Here is an 18,094-nt window from a genome sequence, read left to right as displayed (position 1 = left end):
TAATGACAATTTTTCAATTGCATGGAAATCATGTCATTGGGAAGCATCTTTGGGTAATTTCAAATAACCTCCAAATGCTCACTTCCCTTGTGTGCATTGATAGTGTCCTTACCAATCACTTCATATATAACATTCAGATCTTTCAACTAACATGTCATTTCTGCAAGTACAATTCCTGCCAATCACTTGTCTATTGCTCTCATCACAATTCAGAATCACAGAAATAATTTGCTTCAGTCGAAGTTTAAAACCAAATCTTTCTTATAGAATTTGCTTTATACCTCCAAGTGTGAATACTGATACAAATGGCTTCATCTTCAAAATCTTTACAAACATACAAATTAGGTGCAGGAATAAATATTCAAAGCATCGAGCCTGCCTTGCCATTAAGATTTTCACAGACCTCAATGTCTCCCTACCTACCTCATGTAAACTTTCATCCCCTCGATTAATAAGAATCTATCTCCTTCTGCCTTGAAAATATTCAAAGACTGCTTTTTCTACCCTTTGAGGAACATAGTTCCAAAGACTCACAGATCTTGTGAGAGAAAATACATTTGTCTCATCACTATCTTAAATGAGTGACCCCTTATTTTTAAAAAGTGGCCCCAGTTCCACATTCTCCCACAGGAAGAAACGTCTTCTCCTATTCCAACCTGCCAAGATCCCTCTGAAGCTTATATTTTTTAATCAAGTCATTTAATGCATTGACCTGTTTCCTTTTCAATTCTGAAAGCTTATTTACCTGGTCAAAATCAGCACTGGCATCTGATTTGGCAGCCACAAGGAAGAGCTCCTGTTCGTGCTTCTGTATCTGCTCAGCAAGCTGATTCTCCTTTGCTTGAATCATTTCCTGAAACACACAAATCTGAAGCAAAAAAATTCCATTATAAGGAACAGTAAATCAGATAAATGCTGCTGTTAAAAGCAAAACCAAAGATAACAGAGCTCTGTTTATATGTAAATAGTACAATGACCAGTATACATGGTCAAGTGAGCTGTTTGTGTTAAGCAACTCAGCACTGACTGTGCAAAAGCAGAACCTTTCTCTTACTCTCAACACTGTCGACTCAATCTTTTACTTGTGCACCAGGTATTAAGTAAACTCAGTGCAGATATTTAGGGCTATTAATTATAAGTGTAAGCAAACCTTGTTAATTAAGTGCAAAGTGTGAATGACATCCAATCAGCCATGACCAAAAAGTAACATGGAATCACATTCATTCCCATTGCAAACTTTCACATCTTGTTTCTTTTAAAATTGGAGTATTAATTTCCCCTCCCCCCTTACTTTACTTTTCTTTCCCTCTTAACCTACTTGTTTTCTCCCCTCTATTTCTCTCTTTGCCATCAATCTGACATGGAATTCACCTCCTCTAATTTGATTGTCTTCTGAATCCTTCCATTGATTCTACTTCCTTGATCCTTAAATTTCACTGGTTAAGCCAACCAGTGCAGGCCTTGTTCCCTCAGGTCCCAAGTGCCTTAGCTGAAGATGCATATTCATTTTAAAAGTATTAGAGACCAAGTACAAACATTTAAAGGAACTTGACAAGCTCTTGACTGCTACTTTCAACAGTCATGCATCATTATTTCCAATTAAAACAAACTTCATCAGTCACCCATAAAACCTTGATATATCCACATTGCTATATAATTATTATACTCAGTCAATAGTGAAGCAAAAGCTCTTCAAGAAACAAAATCTCAAAGAAAACTGCCCATAATAAAGCTGGAGGGACTCAGCAGGTCAGGCAGCATCTATGGAGGGAAATGGACAGTCCTGAAGGGCCTCAACCCAAAACATCCACTGTCCATTTCCCTCCATAGATGCTGCCTGACCTGCTGAGTTCCTCCAGGGTTTTGTATGTTACTCCATAAAGATTTTCCAGACCTCCTCTTTTCTTATGTCAGTTGCTGTTGGGCATCAATTCAACAGAACCCCAGCTTGCTGAGCAGCCAATTATACTGAAGAATTCTCACACAAACCAGGGGAAAAAAAAACTTAATTAACTTTTTAAAAATATCATACAATGCTAAATACAGAGTGGAACATACACATAAGATTAAGGCCAAAGCTGAAATGCCAAATTATTTTAAAAACCTGCTATATTTTCAAATATTTGTGTGGGAATTATAATTTGGGGAGATAAAATGTTTTTTTTTAAAAGAGATGTTGCTGAATAGAAATTGTGACTTTGTACATCATTTAAAAAAGCTATTTTATAACTTGTTCAGGATTTTTATAGCAAGACTGGTTTGCTAATACCTTAAATTTTCATCCATTCAATCAATTTCCCCGAATTCCAGTAAAGGTGGTTTCAAAACATCAAAATCTGTGGGGGAAGGTTATGTGGAAAATATCTAAGTTGTTGCCAATTTCATGATCAAACACTGTTGGCTTCTCTGTCATTGTAACTTCATAAAATGGTCTAGTGTTAAATTTAAATAGCACCCTCAAAAACAGAGACAGATTTCAAATGCATCATTCAGGCTGCAAAAACAAGTAAATGACAGAGATATCCATGTGCTGCAATATCAGAAGATCACAATGAATATTTTGATTAATGGTTATTTGCACTCACATTTTTCATGTACATTGCTTCCTTTTCTTCATACTGAATTCTCTCTTTGTTCAGCTGGTCCTTCAGATTGGTTGCTTGTTCTTGGAGAAGGCTGAACTTTTCTTCACTCTCTTCCACCTTTCTGGTCAAACTGTGAACCATTGACTGCAAGTCACTGACAGAGGTTTCCTGTGTTGCAACCTGATCCTGTTGCATCTAAGTAGTGTTTACAATACAGATCACATAGATTAAATCTGGTTATATCTACAGTAACAATCACATTTGCTCTAAAATACATCACTGTTAATGCCTGTGCATGCCAGATTCAATGATAGCAGACTCCTCAAATCATAATAGAAGGAAAGGCAAGTTTGAAAGGAAGGGTTTGTACAAATGTAGTTACAGATAATTATAGACAAAGTAGCTGACATGCAAAAAAATGTAAACCTCTCAATATTCCAGGTCAAGAATTACATATTTCACAAGCTAATCTGACAATAGAGGTTGATTGCATACTTTAACATGGTTCACAAGTTTCCCTTGGATTGATACTACAAAAGGACAATGTGCCTTCACTATAAGGCATATTAAATAGGACCATTCATTTCCTTTTATCTTTCCTCAACCCCATTCTCTCTTATTCTTTGTTTCCTTTTCCCCTCAAATTCATTATTCCACATAAAAGTGCTAATTTATTTTCCCTTAGTCCCACATTATTTTTAGCATTTGGCAAAATCTTGAAAACTCATGCACATACTTTTTCTTTAATCTTTAACATACTGAAAATCTTTAATATAGATTGGACATTTTCTGTCAAGGTTATTGTGCACGTGGCGTGAATCTATATTGACCGTCTTCGAATACAGAACTGAATTTTACTCAAGTGTGTACAAAAAATAAACCGAAATCCTAAATACTACAAAGCCTGTTAATAATGTGTTAATTGCAGACACTTAGCTATTAGGCTGGTTACAAACAGAAAGCAAATTTACTTGAATGCCACCTAAAAAAGTCATATTTAAATATAACCGCCATAGCAAATTTCTGTTGGCTCACCTTTGCTTCTTCACCAGGCTGAATTATTTGTTGAGATGCATGACCTGAAACAGCAGCTAACTGCAGTTCAACAATGTAAGCTTCTTTCTCTGCCAGTTTTGTATCCTTCTCAGCAAGCATCATGTCCATTTCAGCACCGCGCTTCAATTGGGCTTCCAGCTCTGCAAGCTACACATCAAAAATTATGGAGACATAAATATAGAAAAATAGCAGGAGTAGGCCATTCAGATCTGAGCCTGCTGTGCAATTCAAATTGGTCATGGCTGACGCCTATCTTAAAGCCTTATTCCCAATATAATTCTGTGATTCCAAAACCACTGATGTCCTTTGTGTACAGAAATCTATATATCTTAGCAACTTGGCTTTCACTGGAGTCAGAAGATACAGAAGCTTGAAAACACATACCACCACACTCAAGGACAGCTTCTGTCCTGCTGTTGTAAGACTCTTGAATGGACCCTTTATATGATGAAGATGAATTAAAGTTCCCCACTCTCGAAGTGAAGAAATTTTTTGTCACCTCAGTTCGAAATGCCTTACCCCATATCCTGAGACAGTGACTCCTGATTTTTGTCCTCCCAGTCAGGGGAAACATCCTCCCTGCATCAAGCTTGGTAAGGCCTGTCAGAATTTATATGCTTCATTTCCTCTCATGCTTCTAAACTGGAGTGATTAAAGGCCCAGTCAATCCAATCTCTCCTCATACAACAGCGTTGCCATCTCAGGAATCAGTCTGGTGAGTCTTCACTGCACTCTCTCAATGGCAAGTATATATTTTCATAGGCAAAGAGACCAAACCTGCACACAGTACTCCAGATGTGGTCTCATGAAAGCCCTGCGTAATTGCAGTAAATCATCCTTGCTCCTGTATTCAAAATCTCTTGCAATGAAGGCTAACATACTACTTGCCTTCTTAACTGCTTGCTGCACCTGCATGATTGCTTTCAGCGACTGACGTACAAGGACAACCAGATCCCTTTGTGCATCGATAATACCACACACCATTTAAATAATATCCTGCCTTGCTGTTTTGCCTACCAAAATGGAAAACTTCACATTTACCCATGTTATACTGCATTTGCCCATTCACTCAAGTTGCTTAAATTGCTTTGAAGCCTGTTTGCATCTTCCTCACAACTCACTTATCCCAGTCGGTCTCATGCTGTTGAGAAACTTAGAAATATCGCATCGGACTCCCTCAACCAAATCGTTGATATACATGATAAATAGATGGGGCCCTGTGGTACCCCACAACTCACTGTCACTGCCTGCTACCCCAAAAATTATTCATTCATTTCTACTGTTTCCTGTCTGATAATCAATTTTCAATCCATGCCAGTATATTACCCCAAATCACTGCTATAGGAAGGATGTTATTAAACTGGAAAGAGTGCAGAAAAGATTTACAAGGATGTTGCCAGGACTCAAGGGATGGAGTTATAGGGAGAGGTTGGACAAGCTGGGACTTTTTTCTTTGGAGCATAGGAGACTGAGAGGTGATCTTATAGAGGTATATAAAATCATAAGGGGCATAGATAGGGTAAATGCACTCAGTCTTCTTCCCACGGTTAGGGAATCAAGAACTCGAGGTCATAGGTTTATGGTGAGAGGGGAGAGATTTAATAGGAACTTAAGGGGTAACTCCTTTTTTTAAAAATACACAGAGGGATATGTGTTCCATATACGTTTTTTTAAGTATATGGAATGAGCTGCTAGAAGAAGCAGTTGAGGTAGGTACAACAACAACAACTTTTAAAAGACAGTTGTACAGGTACATGGATAGCAAAGGTTTAGAAAGATATGGGCCAAGCACATGCAAATGGGTCGCTTGGATGGGCACTAGCTGGGCTGAAGGGAGTGTTTCAATGCTTTGATTTCAAATCGTATGTGCTTCAGTTGTGTGCACTAACTGCTTATGTGGGAAATGATCAATGGCTTTCTGAAGTATCATGCTTTGTGATTTGAACATATCCAACACAAGCCAACCAAAATAAGTTAAATGAAAATCTTACCTTATTCTTTAACTCCGAATCTTTTTTGGCAAGCTGCGACTCCAACTCCTCAATCTTCTTCCTCAACATCAATACTTTACCTCGACTAGCAGCTGCATTTTCCTGTTCGCCATCAGTGGATTGCTGCATTTAAGTCATACAAATGGTCAAGCAATCAGTTCTCAATAAAATAACCATATTTATTCTTGATAATTTACTGTGAATTTCTATGAAATACTAAAGCACAAAATGTATTTTATATTATTTCACACAAGAAGTAAATCAAGAATCATAAAGTGAAGTAGAAACACCCATACAACTCATTGTCACAACACCAGTCACACTGCACTGCTCTTTTATTAAGAGTTATTCCACTGGCCCTACACAATTGCTCTTCCCCCAAAGCCCCATATGTTTTCTTTGAGCATTTATCTAAATACCTTTTGAAAGCTTCAGCTGGATCTGCTTCCAGCGTCTTTTGATTCAGTGCATTCTCAAATCTAGCAATGCATTGTATTAAAGAGAAATTCCTTGCATTTCCAATTTATTCGTCAGCCATTTTAATTCTGTGTCCCCTCTGCTGTGGAAAGAGTTTCTCTATCAAATGCTTGTTTACGGAGAACTTCAATTCTAGGGCCATGTCCCCCAAAACTGATAACACAAGCTCTCGGTGGAATTTCATGGAATCTTAAATTCTTATAGCACACCAGGTGACCATTCAGCACTTTACTGGCAAGTCTTTTAGAGAAGTCCAATTCTGTTCTTTCCTCATAGCTCCACAAATATTTCCTTTTCAAACACATTTTGATTTCCCTGTTACGATTCAATCTGATCCTACTAGTCTTTCAGACCAACACACAAGAAAACAAATTCTCATACCACCTTTTGTTATCATACCCTTGAAAACTTGCCATTTACATTGGCCACATACCAAAAATGTCAATATACAACTTCTATGTACAGTGTAACTCAGGCAAAACTTAGAGAACATGTTGCTAAGTTTCAAGCAATAACATTCAACACAGAGTTTTGCTAGGCCAGTTGCCTATTGTGTTTTTCCTAAATATACCGCTTGAAATCAGATACAGGTAGCATTAGGAAAATGTCACACCTTGTGTTTTCCAGCAGTCTGCTCCTTTGAACCTGAAGGACCAAGCTGTTTCTTCACATCTTCTAGCTGAGCTGAAAGTGATGTAATCTTTGCCTTCGTCTGCAGCTTCATTTTGGAAATCTTTGCTTCAAAGGCTTCTTTGTTCTCCTGCAGTAAAATAATTGTGTTGCAATGTGAATACACAAACTTTCCATTTTGTTTCGAAGTCCAATGTTACTGAGAAACAATTTGGATGAATGCTTTCTCAGGATTGTGGTTGATGTCTGACAAGTGAGATTATTAAGTCACAGAACTGAGAAAGGAACTATGAATGAAATTAAGATGCTAATTAGACAAATAAAATAAGATATCTTTATTAGCCACAAATACATCGAAACACACAGTGAAATACATCTTTTGCGTAGCGTGTTCTGGGGGCAGCGTGCAAGTGTCGCCACGCTTCCGGCGCCAACATAGCATGCCCACAACTTCCTAACCCGTACGTCTTTGGAATGTGGGAGGAAGCTGGAGCACCCAGAAGAAACTCACACAGACATGGGGAGAACGTACAAACTCCTTACAGACAGTGGCCAGAATTGAACCCCGTTCGCTGGCGCTGTAAAGCGTTACGCTAACCGTTACACTACCATGTCTGTCAGAACAGATTTGAGGGGTTAAATGATTGTGTCTATATCATCCTTTCAGGCCATGAGGTCCAGTCCACTATCATATGTTGCATGAAAAAGTTTAGATTCATCTTCCCCCTTATCCTTCTACCAATTACTCTAAATCTATGGCCTCTCATTTTTCAAAGCTCTGATAGGTCCTTGATATTTGTTTTCTCAAGAGCCCTCAATTTTATATGCCTCAATTGTTTCCTCTCAACCTTTCATGATCCAAAGGAAACAACCCTAGTTTATCCAACATTTCCTCAAAGTGACAGTTTTCCCGTCCTGGCAACATCCTTGTAAATCACATCTGCATCTTCTCCAGTGCAACTGCATCTTTGCTATTGTGTATAACCAGAACAGCATCAGTACTCAACTGAGAATCTAGCTAATCTTCCATAAATTCTAGCATAACCTCCCTGTTCTTGTATTCACAGTAACATACAGTAAAGCAAAACATCCCAAATGCCCTTTTGAACACTTTATTAATCTGTCCTACTACATTTAAGGATCTAAGGACCCACACGTTAAGGTCCCTTTGTTCCTCCACATCACCGAATATCCTCCCATTCGTTCAGTATTCCTTTAACTTGTTGCTTTCTCGCACACTCCCCCAGACTGAATTCTATATGCCACTTTTCTGCCCAACTAACCAGATCAGAATCATCCTCTCACAGTTTAAAGCCCACCTCATGGCCAACCACATTTTTTTTTAATTTTATGTATACAGCATGGTAACAGGCCCTTCCGGCCCAATGAGTCCGTGCCACCCACTTAAACCCATGTTAACCTACCTGTATGTCTTTATTTTTTCTATCAACTCCAAACTTCTTTAAATGTGGAGGGCATGTTGGGACTAAATTGTTTACATTACAAAAAGCAAGAAACCAAGTACTGAGCCTTGTGTAAACCACTGCAAGAGCCATTTAGTCACAAAAACACACGTCAACAATTACTCTTTGCATTCTGCTGCTTAGCCAATTTTCATCCAATTTGCCACCCACCCTTGGATCTCATGAGCTGTTATATTTTATGACGAGCCTCCCACATGAAGCCTCATCGATAGCCTTGCTAAAATCCATGCTGACTACATCAAAACCTTGATACCCCTTGAAAAAATTAACTCAGGTTAGTCACGTACAACTGTCCCTTTATAAATCCATGCCAACTGTCCTTGATTAATCTATGCCTTTTTATCTCTTCAGAATTGATTCCAATAATTTGTCCACCTCCAAAGTTAAACTAACTAACCTGTGATTACCTGGTTTATCCTTTCCTCCACTTTTTAAGGCAATGGTGCAACATTTGTGTCCATCATTGAAAATCAAAAACAAAACTGCAGATGCTAGAAACCAGAAATAAAAGCAAAAAATGATGGAAATATTCAGCAGGTCAGGCGGCATCAGTAGAGACAGAAAATGTTTCAGATCAATATTCTGCTGAAAACACATCCCTCCAGAGATGTTGTCTGACATGTGAAGTATTTTCAACAATTCCCATTTTGTTAAGTATCCTATAATCATCTGGCACCATTCCTTTGGCAAACTAAGACTGAGACGTTTTAGTCAGAGCCTCTGCAATTTCCTTGCTACTTTTAACTCACTGGCAAACATTACATCCGGACCTGGACTTTCAAAGATGCCAACTTCATAAGATAAATGCAGTCATTAAACAAGGGTGCACTTGTTTTGCAAATTTAGCAAATCTTGCAGTCTAAATCTGGAATTGAGATCTAAAATGATTCAGCAGCAAAGCAAACTCCCTAGAGGTAGGGGTCCTGGGCTGTTTAGGCTTCATTTCTGGATATAAACAGAAGAGAATGACATCCTCAGGATGTGTCAAATTTGTTTACAACCAATTAGTTCTTGTTGTGTGGTTAGCACTGAAATGTCAGCCTCAATTATCTGCTCAAATAATTAGTGAAAATTCAATCCAATAACATTTCTGCAGCACATTTTGAACCTACATCCTTTGAATTTCATTTAAAAGACCTGACAATGTTAAGCAGACTAGCAGTAATCTTTGTTTTAGCAAATGAATAAAAAGCATTGTTAATTGTTAACACTTAAAATTAAACTGTTACATAAGTAATAAATTTTGGATCGAGTTTGCCATCTTTAAAATGAAAGCCAAACAGAAGTGCATGCATGAAGTATGTAGAGCACCGTAATATTTCACTTAGTGAGGCTAAAAACATATTCAACTTGTATTCTCAGAACATTACCTTAAACTGTTGATCTTTCACATGAAGCTGGTTATCTTTCTCCCGAATTAGGTCTTTAAGCTGCAATACGAGTTGTTCATTCTGGGCCAGCTGCTCAGTTAAATCTGCCACTGAATGATCACCTGCATTCTTAGGGGAGCTTAGTGCCTGCAGAATAATTGGCCACTATTAATAGCTGCATAGTAATGATTAGCGTTTGAATCCTGCATTAGAGATATCAGTATAGGAAACATTCAGTGACTGGGAAAGTGTATTAAAATGGAATGTGTGGGAGCCAATGTAATTTTCTTTATTAAGAGCCAACTGCAACAAAATTCAGTCATTCAAGAAACCCAATGTAATTGGCCTCAAGTATTGTAAAATACTTAAATGCCTTTCCTTGTGTGCTCCGCCACTATGGAGCATACAGAGGGGGTAAAAAATAGTACGTGGGTCCGATTTGCTAGTTATACTGGGAGAGGAGAGGGAGATAAATCAAAGACTCAATCAGGGCATCATGGAGGGTCAATGGTGACCTGTTGTTTGTGGGTGAGGTGGAGTACGGGAGTTTATAATTGGTCCACAGGGTAAGGTTTTATGCTGATGAGGATCTAGTAGCAGCTTGTTCCCAGCACCAAGGGCTGGGTCCTGATCCCTTTCATCTTGGACAAACAGGTCTCACATCCTTTCCAGGACTGCTTTTGCATTAGTGGCCCACCATTGATCATCACTGCACAGGACAGAAAGCACATCATGGAATTTGCAATCAATATCATAAGGTCCCAGTTTTTTTCTCTAAGAATGCATTTTTAAGAAGAGATAAGATCATATTGCACAATAAACACTGTTAGGCCCTTGCATGCACAACTTTTCCAGTTTAGTTTAGCTATAAATTAGTAGTCAATTACAAATAACAAAACATGAGAAATTTAATTTGAAATGGTTGAAACTTACCAGAGAAAAAAAATAACAGACATGTTTAAGTTAAACAAATGGAAACCATTTTCATTTAAATATTTTCCAAAGTTGAAATCATAAGCATACAATTATAGTCCACGGATCAATTTTGTACAAGGAAAAACAAAATTTCAAAATACATCATGAATTATCCTTTTGTTAATACAGATGTTGCTACAGAAAATGACAAAATTACTTACCCCTGGCAATGCAGGGGGCGGTTCATCTGTAGAATACCATTTCCACATGGTTCTACTTTAATGTGGCTGCAAATCAAACAAAATAATAATTAAATAGAACAGAATAAAACAGAACCAGAACAAAATGATTCGAGTAGCCACTGGAGTCCAATTGAAAGTGACACCAAATGCAAAATGGATCAGTGGCATGAAGAGCAATGGTCAACAAGCATTTAAGTGAATGAAGAGTTGTTTGCATTGGGTTTCACAAGGCTAAGACAGGAGCTCATTTTTGTGGTTTATATGAATGATTTAGGCTTAGAGTCGAGATCATGATTAAGAAGTTTGCAGATGACATAAAAAATGGATGTCAATTGACAGAGAGGAGAAAGCTGCAGACTGCAAGAGGATATCAAAAGCACTGATCAGTTGTGCGTGAAAGTCATCCCATTAAATGAAAGATAGGATCACACTGGACAAGGTGCAGAGGATGTTGTCAGGTTTGGAGAATTACAACTATTCATTAGGATGGGATTGCTTTTCCCTGGTATAGATTCGGCTGAAGGAAGATGTAATAAATAACCAGGGCACTCAGACTTCAAGTAAATGGTTGAAAGATGAAAAGGGAGCTTAGAAGTTTTTTTTAAAACCTTGCTCGTGGTGAGATCTGGATCTCATTGCCCAAAAGCACAGTCGCAACAGAAATTCTCCTCTAATGAAAAAATGAAAAAGGCTGCAGTCATATAGTCATGAAGCACAGAAAGAGGCCCTTCAGCCCACAAGGTCCATGCTGACCACCAACCACCCACAAACCATGAGGTGGGTGTGGGAACAGATAGAACAACTCTTTTTTGGCCATCACACACACAATGGGCCAAATGGATCCCTAAGATTCTGTAAATCTGTGCCAAAAATGGCAATTAGTATCTATTCTAATTAGGGGCAGCAGCTGGATTTATATAATTCAGGTAGTTCCAAAGAGCTAGGCGATCAAATATCTAAATTCTTTACGGCCAATGAGCAGATCAGGATTAAGGGCTGAAAGATGCTCAACAATGTTTGATATCATAAATGTGTAATAATGGACACAAATTATTATGTAATGCAATACACAAAATATTTCTGCTAAAGTGGATCTGTGGACCATGACGCCACAAAATTGTTTTGTAAGCAGGTTCAAATATTCAGCTGACTTTTAGTCACTGAATGTATAGTATAATTTCACTGTGATGAACCCAACTTTTAATGAACATGTCTTTGTCAATTTTTATCAAGCGTTTGTGATAGAGAAAATCACGATATGGATGGTTTTCTAGGAATGTAACCTTTCCGTAGCTTGAAGGCACACTATAGTGCATGAAAGAGAAAGGGAAAGAAGGGTATGCTGACAGGGGTAGATAAAGAGGGATGTGAGGATACTAATGTGGAGCATTAATACCAGCATGGGCTAAATTGTCTGCACTGTAAATTGTCTTTATTAGTCTGTACTGCAAATGCTTGGCAATTCTGTTGGAATTGAGGAAATACTGAATTCATGCAAAGGTCAATTAAAAGAAATCTCCAAAGTAAAAAAAACTGGGCATGTTCATACAAAGTCTTGCATCTATCTCAGGTTCTATAAATGATGCTATAAAACCAAATGAAAAATGACAGAATATTCAAGTCTGCAGCCAGAAACTACATTTCTGCGCTCCCAAATTATGCACAAGCACTCTGCATCTCCCCGTTGCCAGTCACTTCAACTCCCCGCCCATGCTATCACTGATATGTCAGTCCTTGGCCTCCTCCACTGCAGGGAGAATTCCAAACGCAAACTGGAGGAACAGCACCTCATTTTCCATCTTGGAACCTTGTAGCCTAATGGCATGAAATTTGAATTCTCTCACTTTAAGTAATCCCCATTCCCCCTTCCCCACAACACCCCCCAACCATGCCTCTTCTTTTCTTCCCTTTCCTAACCTCTCTCATTTTACTTCAAGTTACCTGCACTTCAAGTTACCTGCATTTCACAGATTGCATCACGTCCTGCATAAGGGAGTATAAGCAGCAGATTGAAAGTCAAGGCTCAGATTAAAGTTGATCTCAACATTATTAGCTTAACATCATATCCTATGACTGTGATGGTCAGTGAAAAATGCCACAGCTGATCAGCTTATCTAAAATAACTGCTGCTAAAACTGGCTGCATTGATGTGAATAATGTTTTCTGCCCTGCAAAACACAGAATTAGAATGCAGACTTGATATCCAATTGCAAACCAAGCCTCACATCACACACCATCAGCTGTTGCTTAATTCTGCAAATACTACATGTCCAGTTATTTATAGACTTCCTTTGCTTTTATAGGACATATCTGTATTTCCTTCCATTTTAATTTCCAGATGCAGGGACAACAACAACTTGCTTTATCTCTTATTAGCACTTTCCATGTTCTTAGCATATTCTAAGCATTCCAATAATTCTGAATTATTGTCATTGCTGTAATGCAGGAAAACACAGTAGCTAATTTGTACATGGCAAAGTTCCATCAAGTATTGCCATAAATAATCAGACAAAATATGCTGCTAAAGTTGGTTACTAGACAAGAATTAGGCATGAAAAATCTCCTGTATTCCTCAAATAGTGTCACTGGACAGGACAGGCAGAAATGGCACCTCTGACAGTGCAGCACTTCCTTATCACTGGAATGGGAGCTCCAGTGGGAGATGTCTACACAAAATGACTTAAATGCAAAGTCCCACCCTGTCATCAACGCACCAATCACTCAAGTCACTGAAATCACATGAGTTCTGCTCTTATGGCTTAAAATTCTTCCAGTCACGTCTGACAATTTCCTTAGAATTTGCTTGTGTGATGAAAATCACTTAATAAACATATCTTTATCCTGTGTAAACAAGCATCCAATGTAAAATGTCTTGAAACAGTTGGCTTATCACATTCACACAGGTGTGAACTTATTAATATCTTATGTAAATTATCAGCACAATATGAGGTAAGTAAGAACAAAACTAGTATCAGCAATTTTCCAAAAATAACTGCTTTCAATCCAAAACTTACAATATATTTTTAAAAGAAGATGATCTTTCCCACCAGATTATTGGACACTGGCGCTAGGCTCACATACAGGGAGAGGAAGTAATTAGAACAACCAAAAGAATGTTGCTGTTTATTGTGAGAGGAATTGACTACAAAAGCAAGCAGATTATGTTTTAGTTACATTGGGTATTGCTGACTCCTCATCTGGAATACGGTGGACAGTGTTGGTCTCCTAATTTAGGAATATTAATGATTTGGTAGCTCAGAGTAAGTTTGCTGAACTAATACCTGGAATGGGAAGGTTATCTTATGCAGAAAGGTTGAATGGGTTAGCCCTGTATAAGGTGGAGTTTAGCAGTGAGAAGGGACTTCACTGAAACATTTAAGAATCCCGAGGGGTCTTGATAGGATGGATGTGAAGAGGATATTTTCCTCTTGTGAGGAAACCTACAACAAGAGGTCACCATTTCAAAATAACTGGTTGCTCATTTCAGACAGATCAGGTGAATTTTTTTTCTCTCAGGCTCATTCGAACACTCTAAGAGAGGCAAAAAAAGGGTTTTTTAAGGCAGAGGTGGATAGATATGAAAAGCTGGTTTTGAAAGGTTACTGAAGTTAGGCAAGAATGCAGAATTGCAGTGACAGCCAGAGCACGCATGATCTTATTAAATGGCAGAGCAGGCTCAAGGGTCCAAGTAGCCTACACCTATTCCATATCCTTTCACAGTAATATTAAAAGGCACACTGAAATAACTGTTTCTCTTCTGGTGGAATACATCTGTTTTAAAAACCAACGTAAGATCGCACAGATAAAGCATCCATTAACCTGCCAAGTCCAACTCCTTCCATCTTTTATCCACTGCACCCAAAATCCTGGGACAGGCAAGATCAGACTGCTCTGCCCATGAGTGTCAGGCATATTGTCAGAAGAAGCTGAAGTGCAGGAATCCAGACCAACCTCAAATCAACATCTCAGTCAAACTTAACTAAGATGACAAAATAAAAGCTGACAAAAAATATATACATCAGATGGTATCTATGGAAAAAAAACAGGAAATAGGAGCCGACTGGACCTTCCACACGATCATGACTGATCGTCCAATTCAGTGTCCTGTTCCACTGTTCCAGCCTTCTCCTCATATCCTTTGACTCTTTGGCATTAAGAAATGTATCCACCTTCCTCTTGAACATATTTAATGACTTTGCCTCCACTTGCATCTGTGGTGGAGAATTCCATAGGTTCACCAGTTTCACTGTGATCCCAGTTCTAGACTGTACAGACATTGGGAACATACTCTCCGTATCAAGTCTGTCTAACCCTGATAGAATTTTAGAGATTGTTATGAGCTCCCCTCATTCTCCAACACTCCAGTGAATACAGACCTAACCGACCCAGTCTCTCCTCATACATCAATCCTGTCTTCCCAGGAATCACTTATCTCCTATCTTGCTCCGCACCCTCAAGACCAGAACATCTTCCCTCAGATAAGGAGATCAAAACTGCATCCAAAACTCCTGATATGGTCTCACCAAGGCCGTGCACATTGCAGCAAGACATCCTTGTTCTTGTACTCAAATCCTCTTGCAATAAAAACCAACATACCATTTGCCTTCCTATTACTTGCTGCACCTTTCAGCAACTCATGTACAGGAACACCCAGGTCTCACTGCACCTTCCCTTTTCCGAATCTATTACCATTCAGATAACAAGCTGTATTTCTGTTTTCGAAACCAAAATGGATAAATTCATATTTATCCACATTAAAATCACATTTGCCCATTCACCCAACTTGTCTACTGGAGGTTTTTTGCATCCTCCTCAAAGCCCCTTACTCCTGCAGTTTTGTGTTGTGTGAAAACAAGATGTTTCATTTAGGTCCTTCATTCAAATCATTTATCAAATTAAATTCCTTCAGTCCTCTGGAAGTAGATCAAACATTGGGGATTTGTCAGTCTTTATCTCCATTTATTTCCCTAGCACTATTTCTTTACTAATACATTTCCTTCAGTTACTCCCTCTCGCACATCTGGAAAATTATTTGTGAGGACAGAACCAAAGTGAGTTTAATTTTCTGCCATTTATTTGTTCCCAAATATAATTTCTCCTGTTTCTGCCTGCAGGGGATCTACATTTGTTTTCAATAACATTCAATTTCATTAGAACTGGAAAAAAGTGATAAAAACAAGCATGCTTTTCTCACTTTTTTTTCCAGTTCTCGTGGAAGGTTCTTGACCTGAGATCTTAAATCTGTTCCTCTCTCCACAAATGCTATCTGACCAAGTGAGTCACTCCAACATTTTGTGTTTCACATGAAAGGAAGTTGAAGGGTGAGCTGTGATTTGGGAGTATTTCCAGCATTTTTTGGGTTTTTTTTGTCTTATACTTCCTAATAACCATGATCATGCCACAAACATTAAAGCAATGGTTTGCACTTGACATCATCTTTAAATAAACAAAGGAACCTACTGATAAAATCTCAGCATCACCAGACAAGAGCCCTGCAGGTAGCCCCAGTCCGCACCTGCGCAGAATGACCCCACCTGCAGACGGGCCCGGTCCTGCGCATGCGCTCTGTGCTCCCTCACTGGGCCCCTCAACACCCTCACAGCCTGACCCTACCTGTGGGCTGCCAACGGTGCCGAGCCTGGGTCGACGAAGGCGGTGAGGGTGGCTCTGAGTGCAGAGGGCGAGCTACGGCATCATGCAGCAGGCACTGCTCGCCTCAGCGCAGACCCCGCTGGCGTCGTTGCCAGGAAGACTGCAGTCGAACCACCCGCTCCGTCCGAGCAGCCGCCACCGCTTCGTCGCAGCCGGGCATCACGTGATGCGGCACGCTGTGCTCGCCCCACGCACGGCGACGTGGCGTACGTCAGGCGCAATGTGAGCAGTGGCCAGAGGGAGGAGCTGTAGCTGCATTCCCATGGTGGAGCTCAACCCATTCATGACTTGGGGAGACCTGCATTGCTGAGGCGCCTCTCCCCACCTTAGGACATCCGAAAGCCTTTTACAGCCCCCATTTCTGAAGCACTTCATTGTCAGTGAAACCATTCCTGGAAATGATGTGAAGTTCACGTTCAAGTTATACTTTATTGTCATTCATCCATATGCTATAAAAACATATGGAGGAAAGAAATGTAGTTTCCCCCAGACACACACAACAGAGGACATACATAGAACAGAGGACATACAATAAACGCAGGCAAAAAAATTGTGCAAGTACTGATAGTGCAAAAAACGGTATATACAGAATACAAAATTAGTGCAGGGTTAGTGCAAAACCGAGTTAGACGAAGAAAATATGGAACTCGTTGTGTTGCACTAAATGTATAAGCACGTTCAGCAGCAGCCAAAGTTCTTTTACGCCGTTGTGCAAATCACGGCTTTTGACGTGGCATTTGTCTGAAACTGTCTCCAGGGTATTCAGGAGCCTGACAGCCTGTGGGATGCTTTATAAATAAAACATATTGTGTTTTTTTTTAACATGTTCACGTCCAAATCTGTTGAAGTCCTGGTGCAGGGTTTCGATCCAAAACATTGACTGTCCCTTTGCTTCAATAGGTGTTGTTCTGCTGCCGCAAAAACAACAAATTTCACGACATGGAGAAACAAGAGATTCTGCAGATGCTGGACTCTGGAGCAACACACACAAAATGCTGGAGGAACTCAGCAGGTCAGGAAGCATCTGACTTGCTGAGTTCCTCCAGCATTTTGGGTGTGGAAATTTCACGACATATAAGTCAGTAATAATAAATCTGATTCTGATTCTAGATGTTGCTTGACCCACTGAATTCCTCCAGTAGTTTGTATTTTTTCTCTCTAATCCAGCATAACTTTAATATTTTCCATCATAAAGTTCAGTGTTTTCTAAGACAGGTTTGAGGCACCGTTCAATTATGTTACTATTTCAATATTCACCATTCATTCCAAAATGAATGAGAAAATTGCACAGAGTTGAAGATGGGAAAAAAATGCAATCAGATCCTGATCAGAGGAGTAAAGGATTTGATCGCAGTGTAATTTTTGATTGTTTTTCAATATGTTTAAAGCAATTAACAAATGTCTTAAAGACCAATCTAGCAAGTCCCACACCTATTGAGGTATCTGCACATTGGTTGATATAATTAGTTCCAGTTAGATGTTAGGAGGCATCTAGATCAAAATTTCATTCCACAATTCAGGTATATCTCTTTTCATTAATTAACATTGTCAGAAAATAATTCTGCAATTTCCCCTTAAACTAAAAATTAGAGCTCGGGCTCCATTCCTACTAGCAAATAGTTCAATCCCTATTTGCTTCTGATGTACAAGGAACAAATTCCTAATCACTGTCCTTTTTCTTAGAGTCATAGA

The 18,094-nt window shown here is 39.1% G+C and overlaps 1 protein-coding gene across 2 annotated transcripts in view; it reads right to left on the bottom strand.

The window, feature by feature from the left end:
* LOC127577600 (golgin subfamily B member 1-like) overlaps positions 1–16,544 on the bottom strand; it is a 68,090-nt gene extending 51,546 nt beyond the window's left edge. For both annotated transcript variants that reach the window (XM_052028862.1, XM_052028863.1), the window contains exons 1-8: positions 16,364–16,544; positions 10,730–10,795; positions 9,594–9,740; positions 6,723–6,869; positions 5,633–5,755; positions 3,621–3,788; positions 2,586–2,780; positions 746–868 (exon numbers count right to left, since the gene is read on the bottom strand). In XM_052028862.1, the coding sequence (XP_051884822.1) occupies positions 746–868; positions 2,586–2,780; positions 3,621–3,788; positions 5,633–5,755; positions 6,723–6,869; positions 9,594–9,740; positions 10,730–10,777 (951 nt within the window). In that variant the 5' untranslated portion in view covers positions 10,778–10,795; positions 16,364–16,544. The remainder of the gene's footprint in view (positions 1–745; positions 869–2,585; positions 2,781–3,620; positions 3,789–5,632; positions 5,756–6,722; positions 6,870–9,593; positions 9,741–10,729; positions 10,796–16,363) is intronic.
* Positions 16,545–18,094: the final 1,550 nt, after the last annotated feature.

The sequence above is a fragment of the Pristis pectinata genome, chromosome 14, assembly GCF_009764475.1.
Source record: "Pristis pectinata isolate sPriPec2 chromosome 14, sPriPec2.1.pri, whole genome shotgun sequence".
In the NCBI taxonomy this organism is placed as follows: Eukaryota; Metazoa; Chordata; class Chondrichthyes; order Rhinopristiformes; family Pristidae; genus Pristis; species Pristis pectinata.
Note: the sequence above shows the minus strand (reverse complement) of the source record. Positions and strands in the feature narration are given on the sequence as shown.